The 16454-nt window shown below is 37.0% G+C and overlaps 2 protein-coding genes and 1 long non-coding RNA gene across 5 annotated transcripts; 2 read left to right on the forward strand and 1 right to left on the reverse strand.

Annotated features, from left to right (window-relative positions):
* The first annotated feature begins 4235 nt into the window (after positions 1-4235).
* On the forward strand, positions 4236-8084 carry LOC137102777 (uncharacterized). Of its 3 annotated transcripts, XR_010911268.1 has the most exons (6): positions 4236-4595; positions 6282-6368; positions 6474-6520; positions 6646-6741; positions 7611-7672; positions 7957-8084. It is a non-coding gene; the product is annotated as an uncharacterized lncRNA (long non-coding RNA). The 3 variants fall into 3 exon arrangements; XR_010911267.1 differs by lacking the exon at positions 7611-7672 and having other exon boundaries at positions 4244-4595; XR_010911269.1 differs by lacking the exons at positions 6646-6741; positions 7611-7672 and having other exon boundaries at positions 4247-4595.
* A 1626-nt stretch (positions 8085-9710) lies between these two features.
* Positions 9711-13685, reverse strand: mtfr2 (mitochondrial fission regulator 2). Its single transcript, XM_067482629.1, has 8 exons — positions 13526-13685; positions 12825-13007; positions 12603-12707; positions 12299-12423; positions 11014-11216; positions 10601-10910; positions 10282-10465; positions 9711-9905 (listed from the first exon to the last, which is right to left on the reverse strand). The coding sequence occupies exons 2-8, from the start codon at positions 12894-12896 to the stop codon at positions 9849-9851; spliced, it is 1056 nt and encodes a 351-aa protein (XP_067338730.1). The 5' UTR covers positions 12897-13007; positions 13526-13685; the 3' UTR covers positions 9711-9848.
* Positions 13686-13758: 73 nt separating this feature from the next.
* Positions 13759-16328, forward strand: armc1l (armadillo repeat containing 1, like). The gene is made up of 7 exons (XM_067482632.1): positions 13759-13854; positions 14289-14461; positions 14729-14820; positions 15024-15207; positions 15308-15424; positions 15607-15681; positions 15774-16328. Exons 2-7 carry the CDS (start codon positions 14309-14311, stop codon positions 15963-15965), a joined length of 813 nt encoding a protein of 270 aa, XP_067338733.1. The 5' UTR covers positions 13759-13854; positions 14289-14308; the 3' UTR covers positions 15966-16328.
* Positions 16329-16454: the final 126 nt, after the last annotated feature.

Consider the following 16454-nt stretch of genomic DNA (forward strand, 5'->3'; position numbering starts at 1 on the left):
AAGAAGAAGATTGAATCCAAGTGTCTGTATGTTCGTCTGTCTATCTGTCTGCATTTTTCTGTTTAGAAGCACCTCATAACTGTTGCATAGCATTTCTGCTGTTGCAACACAAACATCCCAAAAAAGATTTCAGTAGACACAAAATGTGAAAGAATTTCTGTTTGCGGTACAAAATCAATTAATGCCTAACTATTTGAAATTTGTGCAAGTTTTCTGAAACATTTTAACCTTAGTTTACAGGGTGGTCTGATTAAACTGTAACATGCTGCTCATAACAGGATAAACCTAATGTAATTTTTTGTCTGTCCAATTTAATGTAACTTGTGGTTGACTTAAAAACATCAATGTAGTTTACATGTTTTTAACCTTGTGAAATTGGATGAAAATACTACACTGCATCAAGCTTTATTAAACTGAACCAAGGGTTTAATATGAAACCTCACTACTAGAACACCAGTGCAGTTTTAAAGGCTTATTTCTCTGTAGTCTTAAACAGCAATGTATATAAAACATTTGCAGTTTTCACATCTTAAACACTATATGGTTTACATGTGGTGACCATGAAGAAGAAAAACTTCCTCAGACTATTATTGACACTTTGAATCCAATCGCTTGGCAGCACATTGGTGGAATGGTTAGTGCTGCTGCTTTGCAGCTAGAAAGATTGTGGGCTTGCATCCCCGGTTAGCTACGGCAATTCTGTGTCGAGTTAGCATGTTCTCCCCTTGCCTGCATGGCTTTTCTTCGGGTACTCCGGTTTCCTCCCTCCCACCAAACCTCCCACGTTTCTACTGGCTTTTCAGTGTCTTGCCCAGGGACACTTCGACATGATTGGTAGGTGGCTACTCTACCAACTGAGCCACTGCCACCCTATTAGGTTAATTGGTGACTCTAAATATACAGATTGTCTGTCTGTGTATGTCTCTCTGTGTTGGCCCTGTCCAGGATGGCCCAGGATGGCCCTGTGATACCTGGGATAAGCTCCAGCACCCCCCACGACCCTGAACAGGATATACTGTAGATAATGGATGGATGAATGGAATCCAAAAGCCTTCCTAACTTATATAAATTAGTTAATTTTACTTAAATATCAAAAATATGAACTTCTTACTAGTTTTCATAAAGTTAGAGTCAATTGCAGGGTGAACACACCAATGTACTTATCATTTTTGTGTGAAGCTAACTTATAACAACAAAAACCAATAGCAAGAATTGAAGCAATGACATTATTACACCAGTTGGAGGCAGTAGTATAAACACATAAAGCGGTGAAAGCCCCCTGGTAGAAATCACCAAGCCAGTGCTGTTGACCACTGACCTCGTTCTGGCCTTGAAGCATCCTCTGCTGACATTTGCTAGGGACAGAGTGAGGATAAATACCCAAATACATTTTTTTTGTAAACAGATGGCATACTGAATTGTTTTGGTTTTAACAAGGAAATCCGATTGCTTTTCAAATAACTACATCTCAGACAGTCAAAGTTGTGGGAAAAGACTCATTAGCTGGCTCAACTTAAATACAGTAAGTGTGTTGTTTGGTAGACAGTGCTCTTTTCAAACAAGTATTAATTTGTAGTAATCAACTCATAAAAGTGTTTAAACCAAAATAAGTTAAAACAACTAAAAACATTGAAAAGCAATGCTGACATCTGGTGGAATAAAAGTTCAGGTTACTGTGCTCTATTCGTGTGTAATCATGCGTTCATCATATTTACAGCAGTGATCCCTAGTCACCTAAAGAACTGAAAAACAGCTGATTGAACAGAAGCAGCACTACTGAGCAAATTTAGAAGAACATTTGTACTTTAAATAGTGTAGTGATAGACAAACATACAGCAGGATCTATACATGCCATACATTTCATGTTATGTTTTGGTTACCAAATTGACATTCTGCATATATTTATTTTGTAAGATGACCTTTAATTTCCCTTTTCATTATGCCGGAACAAAGCTGAATCTGGTACAGTACATCAAATGGTAATACACCGTTGGCCATAAAGTTGGAATAAATGTTGTTTTTAGACACATTACTCTTTTTTGCAAAGGTTAATTGTGGTTAAATTTTCACTGCTATATGTTTGGAAGAGATTGATCAATAAAATTTAGAGAACATACAGACTTTATCTATCAAGAATAATCACATTGTCACAATGATTTTATGAGAAGAGGTAAAAATATTTTATTCCAACTTTGTGGGCAACAGTGTATGTACAGTATGTTAATTATTGTATATAGTTAACTAGAAATAGTGCAGCGAAACAATAGTGCAGCATTTACGTAGATGGGCACCATGAGTAAGAATGACAGTTCTGGAATGTTGTCTCCTGGGGGGGGGGGGGGGGGTTCTTTTATGTCATATATTTTGTCACTATGTGGGGTTTTCAAATGGAAGGTCAGTTGTCTTCCTTATCATGATGCAACTAAGAAAGTGCCCTGAAAATATTTACCATTTACCAAAAAAATCACATTCAAATGAGAAATATAACAAATATAATGTTGCACTTTGTGCAAGCTCAGACCAAATTCTGTTTATTTTATGTTATTACTCTTAAGAGTTTCCAGGTCTTACATGTACCTTATTGCAAACTTTGAGTCATCTATCTCCAGACAGCAGGCTAAAAATGGAGAGAAAAAATAAGTGTGTGTATTACTTGCATTATTGAGCAATGTTTTCCTACTTTTAAGTATTAGGAGAAGAATTAAAAGTAATATTCTGAATGTAATTAAAGGTTTTTGGCTGAATGTTACTGCCCTAATATTATATGGGGAAGTGTTGTTATTTTAACTTACATTTCATTCTCAGCATAAAATGACCTAACAGGATGTGGGTAACAGCAGGTTGCAAACTTAATTTTGCTGCAGATTCTGTGTTTCGTTTTATATGGTTGTGGTAATTCAAAGAATAGCTGAGGGAAAGGGGGGGGGGGTACTCTTGAAAAAATTAAGGGGGCTTCAAATCCCAGAGAATGAAGTTTTACTTTTTCAATCAAATATGAATTAATAAACGTTGTTAATGTAGGGGGCCAAAGATGTCTATATGTGGCAAGGACTCATTTATGAGGTTATAGAACATCTATAAGTAAATTACGATTTATTTCCTTACAGTTTTGTAAGGTAATCAAATTCAGTAGTGTGATTAAATGAAATATATCATACTGGGTTTCTTAAATGGAAAACAGGGTCACTGCTTGCTTTAAAAAAACATCCATTTCAACAGCGTTAGAAGTGTACAGTTTAAGTTTAAGAGTTAAATATATTTAATATTCTATCGTATAAATATGTGAACCTGTGGTTAACATTAGGTTATGCACAGTTAAAATTAAAACCCCAAACCAACCCAAAGCTTTGGGTTGTAAATACAAAGCTTAGGAAGTTGGAGAGGCTTAAGCTGTTAATTCAAATTTAAGACATTTACGATTTTCAATGTAATTTAGACATTTTAGATTTCAGTGTTGGGCATAGCTGGTTAAGGTACAGATTAATGGTATGTGTAATGAAGCATTACCTTTATCACTTTGCACATCACTTCGCATTTCCTGATGTGTGCACTAAGTGGTTCTGAACATATAGACTCCAAGAACTGTTACTAACAGAACTTTAGTCTGTCATTCCCAGAGGGTTTTTCAATATGCCAACACAATACGGTTTTAAAATAACTGGTTTTAATTTAATTGTCAGAAGATCAAAACATGACCTGAATTTGTAAATTTTGATAAATGAATATTTGAATTAATAATGGCAAGAATACCACAAATAATAGACATATATATATATGTTTGGCTGATTTGAAAAACTAAATGTTTTCACATAGAGGCAAGTTATGTTTGTTGTTATGCTTAGATACAAAATGATCAGGTTTGAACACAAATGGCCTACAAACATGCAATTAAATATACAAATTAATCACATTTTAATTTTATATAATTACATATATTATATCTACATGATGAATTACTCTGTTTCATTTTGAACGGTGAATGTCCAGAGGGATTATCTTTTAAAATCATTTAAAATAACATGATATTTTTCTTCCAATATTTGCCCCAATCTAAAGAAATATTTGATCAATCTAGTCTATCTTTAAGTACAAACTGTGTCACTTTAACAAACTTGTTAAAAATTGTACAAAGCAAACCTATTCAACTTTGATAAATTCCCACAAATTACCAGGAGAAACAATGCATACACTCAGAAAAAAGACCTTCTATAAAGTGTGCTAATGTTCATGAGCATCTACTTCTCGGTTTACCACTCAAGACATGCAACACTGGTTTATAGGTCACTGCTCCACATAGATTTGAGTGCAGTGGCAAAGGGTTGGTTCAGAAATGAAAACAGATTGACATCCTCAACTGTCAAATAAGGGGAAATACAGCTCAGACTTCATTCTTTTTCATCATCGCAGGAAGCAGGTTCGCCTCTGTAATTTCATTTTATTGTTTTATTCAGAAAAATCTTAAAATTATATCTAATAGACACAGATATCTTAATATAACCAGTGAAAATGGATTTCCTTGGTGATGAAACGACCAACATGACCAAAGGTAAAATACCTAGGAATCCACAATCTGTGAGAGGGTCTCAACTAATGAGGTATGTTTTGGGGGATCTGAGGGTAATGTGAAACAAATTTCTGAACTTAAAGAATCAAGTCGTCAGCATGTAGGGAATGCCTAGTTAAAGACATGCTTTTGAGTGAGTATTTTAGGGACTTTAGTTTGAATTGTTTTATACCTCACTACTCGAACAAGTGTCATATTAAAAGTACTTTATGTTATGATTTAAAAGATAAACTAACAATAGATTTGCTCCAATTAAATTGGAGCAAATCTATTATTAGCAATAGTTTTTTTATTTTTATTTATTATTAGTAATAGTAATACATTATAAAACAAAATACAATTACAGTTTATCACAATTATCAGGACAAACCCAGGCCAAGCTAAGGTTTTTACATACTAATTTTGATAGCATTTGGACATGTTCAACTGATATGAGCATGTGTAGCGTTTAGGGCACTCTAAAGAAAGATAGGGGGCGTTGATAGTTTTATGTTTAAAACTAATGCGTAATATGATTGTGACGTAATTACGTTTTAGCAGGACGAGGAAAAAGCTAAATGGAGTTCACGAACAAAGCGTTACATGTAAGTTTAAACATTGTAGGGCGAAATGAACATATCAGTATTAGTATTTTAGAAGTATGGTGGTTTGGGAAGTTACTGTTTGCATCTGGGTGAACACTAGTTTGGAAAATTGATTGAATCAGTCGAGTTTGCTCAAATTCTTATCGTCTAATCATCCCGGCCTGCCACCGGGGGCATTTTTTTGTGGGGTTTACATGCTGCCCCGTGCTTTTGTGGGTTATCACCTGTGATGATTAATATATAAGGGTGGACCCAAGTTAATAAAGAGGCAGTATGTGACGGTAACGGGGGTTTAGTGAGGCAGGAAAAATATAATCACTCGGGACAAGGATAACTAAAAATCGCTCCAAAGGGAGGTCAAAATCCACATAGACAAAGAAACTAAACACGAGCAGGGCAAGGGGAAATTAGGAAGCTAAACAGGAGCAAGGTTAAGTTAGTAGAAAACTAAACTGAATAAAGCCAGGTGACTAAACGTGAACTAGGAACTGAAATCAGCTGAGAAATAACACGCAGGGGTCAATGAAACAAAACATTAGCAAGAACACTGGAGGGTAAACCTAACTAGACGTGAATACAAGACCTGTGTCAAGGGGATAATTATACAGGAGAGAAACTATTAAATGAAGTCCAAAGTAAAACAAAAATGTGGGAAGGGTCTCTTGAAGTGAAGGTGATAGTTTAGACACATGGGGGATTAACCACGGGCGGAGATCAGAATACATAAAACAAATAACAGACGTGAAAAACCATAAACCAAACCTGAGACCAAAACAGATACTTAGTTACACAGTTTAATCCAGTTGTTTTAATCCAAAGTTACACAAAGTCAACGTAAGTTTTAGAAGTGACACCATGTACGGCCGAATAATAATATATAAAATAAAAAATTAAATGTTCTGTTTTTCACTTCTAGTTTCTAAACATCTAATGCTACTTAGTACGGGGATTTTTATTTAAGGCAAAGACTTACATTGATATTTGGTTTGAGCTGCAGAAAGACAAAGACAGACAGCAGACAGAGGGACAGAACATAGAAAAAAAAAACAATAGTAGCCAATTATAGACAAACTCAATGTTTTACATTGCTAAAATAGTTTTTATGAAACACCACATTGTTGATGATATTGCAGCTTCCCATCCAGTGTGTGGAAAATGTTAATGGAAATCCTGGTGTAATCATCTATGGTGATAAAACATTCCCCCTCTTTTCTCTTCAAGTAAGTTTTATACCTGTTTCAGCCATACAATGTAAATCTGGATATATAAACAAATAAGACTTTTCTCTTATGCATGTTATATGTTTTGCTTTCTTTTATGTTAAGGATGTTATAAAGCCAGTGGCTTCAGGCAATGGACCAGAACCTTTCAGGTAAACGTAACCTAACTTACATGTATACTTTGCACATGCAATATGTGGACACTACTGATAGTATTTTCAGCAATATTATTATATATCTAACTAACTATTCTTCCTGTGCAACTGCTACACTGTAGTTCTGTGGAAGTTTTCCAGCCTCCCCATTATAAAAAAGAGAAAAAAAAACTCCACGGTTTTGGATCCTGAAGAGACTGAGAGCAATAACTAGTCAGGTAAATAAATAAGATGTGTTTCAAGTTAAATACATTTAAAGAAATAAAATAAATAGCAACTTAAGCTAGTACCAAGACTCAGAATTGCTCCTCTCTCCCAGCTATCTAAAAGCCAGTGTTTTAGCACAACCAATAAATTTTGCCCTACAAATACAAATCCCTCTCCCTAGCTTTCACAAGGGTCCCTCTAATAGGACAACAGATTCTATCTGTCTACTAAGTTTGTTAGCTGGTGTTGTCCTTTATCCATCAGTCTACTGATATAGGCCATTGTTGCAATTACAAACAGTATAATTTCAACACAATACAAGTGTTAAAAAATTAAAAAGTATATCTAAACCACTAAATTAAGATTTTTATCTGGGGAAAGACGCATTTGGTAACAGGGCCACTGAAATACATATTAGAGTGTAGCCCTTCCTCACACTGCTCTGAAACAGCTTTACTTCACTGTTTACACTCTGCTAGGCTCCTTTTAAAAATAGTGCTATAAAACGTACTACTCAAGCCAAAATCATTGCGCTGCACCGCTAACAGTGCTTTTTGTGAGTCTGTGTCGAAGTGCAATTTCAGCCAGTATCTGCTTTAAATGAATTGTCAAGTAAACTTAATAGCTTACTCTCAGCACTTAACACAATGCACGTAGCAAATAAATTGATATTAAGTTAATTCACAGTTACTTGATTTAATGAACTTCAACTTTAGAAAAAAAAAAAAGTGTGGCATGTGCAAAAGCTTGGCATTGTACGTTCACATAAACACGCGAGTAACAAATCACAGCAAAGTTTGCCCGAATTGGTTGATTTGAATAAATGATTAAAAATTAATGGAAATGAAAAATGGAAATGTGGTGTCTTTGTGAACATTAGGCATGAAGTCTCCTGATCATGCACAACATATGTAGCTGATGGTGCAGAGGTCATATCGCCAGGTGAAACCTAACTTTCAACTATAAATCAAAATCTTTCGCAGGGATTCACATAAAATTCAGTGCATTCATATTTGAAGAGAGCCATTATAAAGTTTGTTTGCTGCAGGACTTGTTCTTACTTCCTTTTACAAAAATATATAAAACAAATCTACATAATATGTAAATGGCTCCGTGTAGCCAGAACTCTGTCATACTATGTATAATATTAATGTCGTCATTGTCATACCTTGGATTACAAACCAGAAGAATTAATTGATCAAACACCTTTCTTTAAATCCCCACAGTCTTGAAGAGGAAGAGCTGGAGGAAGGGGAGTTATGAAGCCTCTACAGCCATCATTCTTACTGACCAACAGGAACAGTTTGGTCGTCTGTTCTTGGTCTCTTTTAAATTAAATCTAAAAATTTCAGAATTACGCTTCTCTTGTATTCTTTGTAAGACATTCAGCTACTATATATCGTAAAAGTGTTACAGAAGAAACTCAGCGCTAACATGTGAAGTACACTGTATTAATACACTGTAAGAGCTTGGGTCAAATGAAGAATACCATGTGACTGATGACATCTGAAGAGTTTTCAAAGTTTTGCAGTTAAACTATATAGTAGCATTCGACATAACTGCTTGTATCAACTTCACCCTTAAAGCTTGATGAACTTTGTGTCTGGCCTGGTCCTCAGTCAAATCCATTTAATTCTGAACACTTTGGATCACCCAACAAAAGTCACTGAAAACAGCATCCATTGAGTGGAATATGTAGACCCCTAGGATATTTGATCTTCCAATCCCCTCCTATGTCTGAAAAAAAGGCATAGACATATTTTATGTATTTGCTTTGAAATTTTGATACGAAATCAGTAAGAAATTATCTGCTGAAAACGTTTGCAATTTTATTCACGAGTAAAGAGAATGGTGATAATAATATTTAATGTTGACAAATGATGGGGTTATACTTCCCAAATGCAATGGGCAAAACAAAAAAGCTTTTAGCTCAACACACAGAAAATTATCTTCTGGTTGAATAAAGACTTTGATCATCTATCTTGACATAAAGCAGAACATAAAGGTATTATGCATTATTACTATGTCTCAAATATTATTTACATATTATATACACATATTTCCCAGCTTGTCACACATTGGAGAAGAAATACAATCCAGCAAACAGAGTTTTACATATTGGTAGAGAATTTCTAAAACAAAAAAGTTTATTCATCCAACTTTCCAAATCACAAAGTTCCATTTGAATAGGATTTAGTTCAACTTGTATCTTTGTAATTGAGTGAAATCCGCAGAGATTTTTATCGGTTTATAATAATCAGGCTGTAAACGGGAATTTCATACACACAATCAGTAAAAATTGATAATGGTGTTCAAACCTAAATTAAGAAAATTAAAGGCAGGTGATATGAGGCCAGCTGGTGCAGCAATACTGTATATAAGGAACAGAGTAGGGTGAGACTACTGAAAAATTAGAAAAGGTGTGTGAACATTTATTTCTCCTCTTTTGTTCCCAATCCATCGTCACCAGTGTGAAATCACAGTATATGCATCACTAATCAAGATAACGTGCACAAAACGTTGTAAAATGACAAAACAATTTAATTAAAAATCGAGCCACAATTCGAACTGTTAGCAAACATATAAAGAACAACAAAAATGATCAGTGCAATTGAACAGTTTAATAACAAAACAACCTGAGACAGCATTTGCATAGAATAGACCTATGTGAATCTGAAAACCCCTTATTTATTTATTTCACTTGTCCACAAAATGGGATTTCAGAAAAATTAAGGTAGGTAGCATAAGCGACAGGGCCCACCTTCTTAAATATATTTTTTTTCCTGTAAAAAGGAGCTCTGCACATAAATGTAGCATGACTTTAAACATTAATACTGTAATAGACAAAAACAAAATACCTTGTATTAAACCCTTGTTTACAGCAATTAGTTTAACCAAAGTATACATTCAAACCTCCCCACAAAGACTCTTAATAGTAAAAACCAATGTTTCATTTGTGTGATAATCGCTCTTAGTAGAAAAAAAAAAAAAAAAAGAACAGACAAACAAAAGTATGATGCAAGTTGGTTGCTGCAGTAGTAATCTACATGTGAGGTACATGTGTGGGAGCTGTTTGGCTGAGGGGATGTGGGCTTTTGGTCTTTGGGGTCAGATGTTATCACTTGATGGGATAACCGGTGAAGCGTCCCTGACTGCGACGGGAATGCTGTGGAACCTAGAATAGAAGCATCAAGTTAACAGAACAGCAGGCATCTCAAATTGTGAGACTCTGTTTTGCAAAAAATAAAACAACATTTTTATAAAGGCACTTTGAAGCCTTAAGTTTATGTAATTTATGTGGGTCAGATGTACATCTTTTATCAGACAGACTTCTATTAAATGATATTCAACTAAATGTAAAAATGTGTAGGCAGGACTATCCTAACACTTCACATCAAACCAGACATTAGTTTTAAAAATGACAAATCTTGTAAAAGTAGTGCGTGTACATGTTCACAGTCCCATTACACTTCTGTCACAACACTAGGATAACATCCTGTCTAAAACAAACAAAGGTGTGTGAGGACAGGGTGTGTCAATGGAAAACAAACCTTGGGTGTCTCCGGACTGCCGAATGGTGAGAGCTCTAGAGAATTCTCTTTGTCGGAGGAAATGTTATGGCAATGATGGGCAAACTTCTGCTTTAGAGCTTCAGCAATAAGAGCAGCCGGGTCATTAAGCAATGCGGTAGTTCCCTTATTGCGTCTCCTCCTGGCTGGTGTTCCCCCTGGTGACCTGGAAGGAAAGGAAATAGAAAAGGACCAGGGGGCAGAAAAAACACAATAAAAAAAAAATCTGCAGAAATTAAGTGCCTAATGCTTAAAAGGAAAAACCCAGATATATCCATATTTTATCAGTCCTAAGGCCTACCTCTTCACTGAGCGCAATTTCACTTTGTTTAATTCTTTGAGAACATCCGGCATGAAGGGGATGCCCTTATCTCTTAAGCCCCTGCTGAGGCCTGAGTCCTGGTGCTTGAGCTGAACCCTGTCCAGGTCTTTCGCATTCTTCTTGCGCCGGTGTATGAGCTCCACTACAGATAAAGTCTCAGTGGAGGAGCTTTTGGTAGAAGGAGGTGGAGGGGGAGGTGGTGGCGGTGGAGGAGCACAGTGAGGTGTGGAGGTGAGGGCTGGTGGGTGGGGAGAAAACTTCACGGGCGTTCCTGGTGCATTCTGTGACTCTGCATCACAACCAAAACAAGTTGGGGTTTGCAGTTTTCTTTTGTTATTTAGAACGTGTGTTCATTTTGTGATAAGTTGAGACAAGGTACAAAGATCACATACCTGAGGCTGGAGCAGCAGTGACAATCATAGCTATTTGAGCTCGAAGTTTGAGCAGCTCGTTCTCCAGCGCTGTGATCTTTTTTAGGGCGTCTGGATCAGCCGTCTGTCGTACAGATCTGACTCCTCCCTGGATTTGATTGGGGTCTGGTCTTGAGTATCTCACAACATCCCGATTTACAGTACTATTAGGAGGTAAATGGTTCCTATGGAAACCACACATCAGTTTTAAATTTAGAATTTGGTAAAATAACCGAACTATAAATGTTTAAATCCTTATTGCCATTTATTATGAACAATTTTGAAGTTCCTCTTTTATTATTACATCTCCTCTATACAACTGCAGCATTGCAGTCTGACGTGAGTAAATAAAACTCCAATCCCAACAAAGTTGGAGGATGTGTATGAGGTAATATTTCCATGAAATTGTAAAATGTCTGAGTTTCCACATCTGATATACACATCCTCCCAACTTTTTTGGAACTGTGGTTGTACATAAGGAAATGTGACATAATTCACTGGGTTGAGGGGCATCGTGTCCGTTCCTGTAAACTCTGCTACTGTACTTATTTTCCTGGTGTTGCTTTGATCTACTTTTGTATGTAGTGACAGTCGCATAAGCACTCTGCTACTTGGCAGCTCCTTTCTTGAACTTTCTTCTTTCACTCCTACTTCCTCTAAAAGGATTCATGTTCATCCCATGGAGACAAGTGTTTATGGCATTAAAAAATTGCAGCTGAAAATACAGTTTTGTACATTTTAATTTGCCTAATGCTACATTGATCAGTTTGTAAATGATCAATGTATTTCCCATACATACCAGTTTATACAAGTGCAAAAAGCTGTAAAATAAAATAGGCTTTTGAGACATCTGACAGAATCATGGAAACTATTACAGCATTTTCGCATTTGACACAGCAGCTTTTTTGATTGCATGATCAAATTGCTTTTATGCTGATGTGAAGCACCTTGAATTACTTTTGGCTATGAAAAGTGCTATGGTATATGAATAAACTCCATTCAACATTTTGACCAAATTTTTTTGTGTACTGTAAGAAACTCCATTGTTTCACTGCAGCCCACTCTTTTTTCTCATTTAAACAAAGATCTGTGTTTTGCAACTAACGCTTGAGGCCGACGCTCTGGAGGAAGTATCTTAATGTGCAATACCATAAACATTTGCTAGATGCTGGTTCAAACAATTCTGGCTCCAGCTGACTTCTGTTCAAACAGTCTCAGCCTCTAGAAATACCAAGTCAGCCATCTTCCCTCCTATTTCTGTTCTTACCTGGTCTTGGCAAAACTGTCGCCTTCATCCTCCAACACCCAGAGGACATCAGCGAACGATGGGATGGCACGTGTGTCCACAGTTATATCGACGTAAGCATGAGGCCTGTAGGTGAGCAGCGGTACCTGGGAATAAGACATGAACAAGTAGGGATTGCACACTCTGATACTGATTTTAAAACAACAGTTAAAGATGTTGTTAATAATAATTATGACATTAATCACACTCCTTTGAGGATAGTAAGAAATGGCTTCAATTCTGTGAAATGTTGTCTAATTTGCTGAGTTAAATTAGATTGTGCAACCTGAAAGTGGACACGTGGTGTAGGTGTTAGTGGAAGCTTGGATCCAATCATGCGCACAATGCTGCGATACCGACCACACAACTGAGTGTCCCACACTGGAACCAGCTACAGAAAAGAAAGACACTACTGCTGTAAACTTCTTGGCACACAAACAATTATTAAGTCCAAGCACATCTCTGAATCATTAAAACAGTTCTAACAGAAATACATCAGTGCCCTCACCATATCTGGAGGCACTCCAAAATACTCCAGGACGATGCGCACCACATCCACAATATCTTCTACTAAAGACATTGCAAGGGCTTTTTCCTGCACCTGCTGACGACTGCAAAGCTCCTCTTTCTGCTGACTGACTTGGTGAGAGGCCAACGCTGAAATAATTCCGCTTATTCACATAGTTTGTACCTAGAACAAAATACAATTTACAGTATAATGTTTTGCATTGAATTAGAACACACTGAATATCAGCACTCACTTTAAATTTCTAATGGTAAAAATCACGAATCATTAGACATCAATGTAAAGTCTAGTGTAATTTTTATATTAGAATAATTACACATGTTTTTGAAGAATTTTCTGCAACCCTAAAGTTGCACCGCCCGTCTAGGATTGAAATGTTTTGTTTGCCACTGCCATGCACCAGCATAACTCATTGCATCTTTAAAACCATTCTGTTCAGTAATACAGGACGGCATCCTTAACTGTGCTCAAGGATGAGACTGTCTCTAAGTATCACGGGATGCTGTGAAATCGCATTGTATCAAGTTCAAAATTGATTTTAGGCCCTACATTAAACGAGTAACCTTCTGTTCCGGACAGTGCAGGTAACGTAAGTCCAGTACAGGAACCGCAGTGTAGAGAGAAGCTGCATGTCTCATCAAAAGCAAAATAAGCGGCAGAAAAAGAAATATGTGTGTACTTACCGTGGACTCGTTTTCTTTTCAAATCGTGAGTTTAAAGCTACGCTTATCGAAATCCTCTTCGCAACCAATAACATAAACTATAACTGCAAATAAATATTTTTAAACTAAACGCTTCCCTCCTGACTCACGCGTTCATCCCTAGTCTGTGAAGTCAAATAAAGCCGTGGCAGTAAAATCTACTCTGATTGGCTGGAGACACAGCGCTAGTACGAGCACCCAATCGGAGTGGGCGACATTGAAGCATGTACAACAACTAGTGAACCAATTGCGTGTCGCGAGAGCTTTGCACCAAATTTGTATTTCAGTACACGAGCTTCTTGTTTTCCTGGGTAAGTAAACGTCGCCAAACTTAGCATCTTGGTATTTATTGCACTTTCAGAGAATAATTTAATATTATTTTGTTAGTAGTGTGATCACAGTTTCAGTTTTAAGCAGTGCAATAGTGTAAATGTACATTGGTGAGGCTAGTAAGCCTTTTATCATGTCGAAAACACTTGACCGTTAGCATTTTAGCTAGCTACAACGCTAACACTAGCAGGTTAGCATTTGCGCTTGAAATTAGCGCTTATGAACTAACTTCAGCTATTAATAGTCACCGCAGCTTAACTTTAAATGATCCTGCTACAAAACACGGGATTCAGCGCGCTCGAAAACACGTTGTTTACGACGATTTAAAGGATAGAAAACTGCTAACATAACTGTGAGCTAGTTCAGTTGTAAATAAATAATAAATTAATAAAATTTAAAAAATAATACATTTTAGGTGGTGTAACACTCGCAAAGATGATGGACGCGTTGTCGGTGGTGAGTCAGCTGCGGGATCTAGCTTCAGAACCGCAGAACCGAGAGGCCATAGTCCAGGACCAGGGCTGTCTACCAGGGCTAGTACTTTTCCTGGACCACAAGGACCCAGAAGTTCTTCTTGCAACATTACAGGTGGGAGATTTGGTCTGCTAGTGTAGGTTACGTTAATGACGTTTATTAACGCTTCTTGCGTGTTAATAATAATTCTGTTTGGACATTTCAGACTGTTAACTCAGAGTTTATTGTCTGTGAGTTTGAAATGGAAGTTGTGGAATTCTTATAATCTTTACCACAACATCATGTTATTGGTTTTTTTTTTCCTGAACAACACTGAGGTTATAAACACGAGCATTCTGTAATGTCTGATTTGTCCATTCTCTCCTTCCTCTCTATCCTCAGACCCTGCGTTACTTGGCTGAGCTGTCTCCCAATATCCCCACCATGAAGAATGAGCTAGGTATGATGGTGAGCTTGGAGAATCTAATGACAAGGTAAAGATTTTATATAATGTATTTGTTAACTCCTGCATGTACAAACATACATGCAGGAGTACTGGCTTTGAATTGTTATGTAGTTGTCACATACATGCTATTAATATGTGCACTGATTATTTCATGTCATTATCCAAAGTAATACTTTTGTCATGTAAAAGGTGACCAGAAGACATAGAACTAAATCTAATATTTCTCCCCAGACACGACCTTTCTGTTGACATCACAGCGTTGGCCCAGGAGGTGTATGACATTCTGAGTGCGCTGGCTAATCCTTTACCTCGCACAGTTGAGAGGGAGAGAAAAAAGAAATCACAGTTCTTTATCAATTCCTCCAACAAGAGGGCAAAGTCGGTCACACTGCACATCCAGGGGCTGGACAGCACTGTGAGTGAGATGGTCAAAGTGCTCGCTCTTACAGCTAGCAGCATTACTGTGGCTAATGTTATAAGCAGCAAGAAGATAACAGTTTGTCTCTGTTGTCAAGGTCCAGCGAGGCTTGTGTGAGGAGGCTCTTCTGAAGGTCAAGGGAGTAATCAGCTTCACGTTTCAGATGGCTTCTAAGAGATGTACTGTCCGCATCTGTTCGGACCTGCCCACTGAGGTAATAGAGAAAAATCGCAAACTCATACTATCCATGTGAAGTGACCTTTTGAAAATATACGTTTAAATGGTTTCAGTTCTATTCATGTTTTGTCGTATTATGACTTGCCATTTAAAACTGTGCATGTGGTCTGATTGATCCATTAATGCCAGGCACCTTTTCCCTAATGATGTTATTTGCAGAGTCTGGCATCAGCCATCGCTGCCACTAAGGTGTTGTCAGCCCAACAGGTGGTGAAGAATGAGGCTGGAGAAGAGGTGAGTGAATTTAAAGAATACATTCAAGTGGAATTGTGGGAATTCACAATTCAATTTTAAATGTTAAGTTTCTCTGTTCATGTGTTGCTTAGGTTTTGATCCCTCTGAACCCATCTGGGGTGCAGGTGCAGCAAAACTCTGCTCTACCTGACTACCTCCCAGAGGAGGAGACTCCAGAGATGGAGGTCGACCGAGCAATTTCCCGCACAACAGCTAAGGAAGATTCGAGTGGAAGTTGGCTCAACGCTGCTGCCAGTTTCCTCACAAAAACCTTCTACTGGTGAAATTGGAGCAGTTTTAAATCCTGGGAACTGGTGTTGCAGAGTTATGCTTGAAGACTCCATGCGTAGGTTACTGGAATGGACACTACTGGTTCTAAGTAAGCCACAGGACTGCATCTGCTTTATGACCATTGTCTGAACTTCACAGAAACACATTGTTTGTGAAAAACTAGAATTTTTCACTATGGTCAAAAGCACTTCAAATTTTACGGTGTAGTTGACTTTTGTGAGTTAAATGGAGACCAACACAATTGAAAAAATTCTCTGGACTTGCATAATGCTGTTTGCTGTCCACTGTTTTCATTACGTGTAAATATTTTCAGTCTTTCCAAACTGTCAATTTGCTCATGTAAAAAAAAAAAAGAATTTTCTATCGTTGATTTTTTTTGTTTGTCCTGCTGTTGATTTATGTAAAAAAAAAAAAAATTACAAAACATGTTGTCAATGCAGTTATTTGATATTTCTGCATTAAAAAAAGACTTGTGAAAGCAA

Source organism: Channa argus, chromosome 17, assembly GCF_033026475.1.
Source record: "Channa argus isolate prfri chromosome 17, Channa argus male v1.0, whole genome shotgun sequence".
NCBI lineage: Eukaryota > Metazoa > Chordata > Actinopteri > Anabantiformes > Channidae > Channa > Channa argus.

Excerpts from the sequence above, each read along its gene's own strand:
- mtfr2 (XM_067482629.1), bottom strand. The coding sequence starts at position 12,896 with ATGTCTTTAGTAGAAGATATTGTGGATGTGGTGCGCATCGTCCTGGAG. Across the intron at positions 12,424-12,602 it reads CACCACGTGTCCACTTTCAG|GTACCGCTGCTCACCTACAG; the intron begins GTTGCACAATCT and ends TCTTATTCCCAG. Across the intron at positions 10,911-11,013 it reads CACTGCTGCTCCAGCCTCAG|AGTCACAGAATGCACCAGGA; the intron begins GTATGTGATCTT and ends GTTGTGATGCAG.
- armc1l (XM_067482632.1), top strand. The coding sequence starts at position 14,309 with ATGATGGACGCGTTGTCGGTGGTGAGTCAGCTGCGGGATCTAGCTTCA. Across the intron at positions 15,425-15,606 it reads GTTCGGACCTGCCCACTGAG|AGTCTGGCATCAGCCATCGC; the intron begins GTAATAGAGAAA and ends TGTTATTTGCAG. Across the intron at positions 15,682-15,773 it reads AGAATGAGGCTGGAGAAGAG|GTTTTGATCCCTCTGAACCC; the intron begins GTGAGTGAATTT and ends TGTGTTGCTTAG.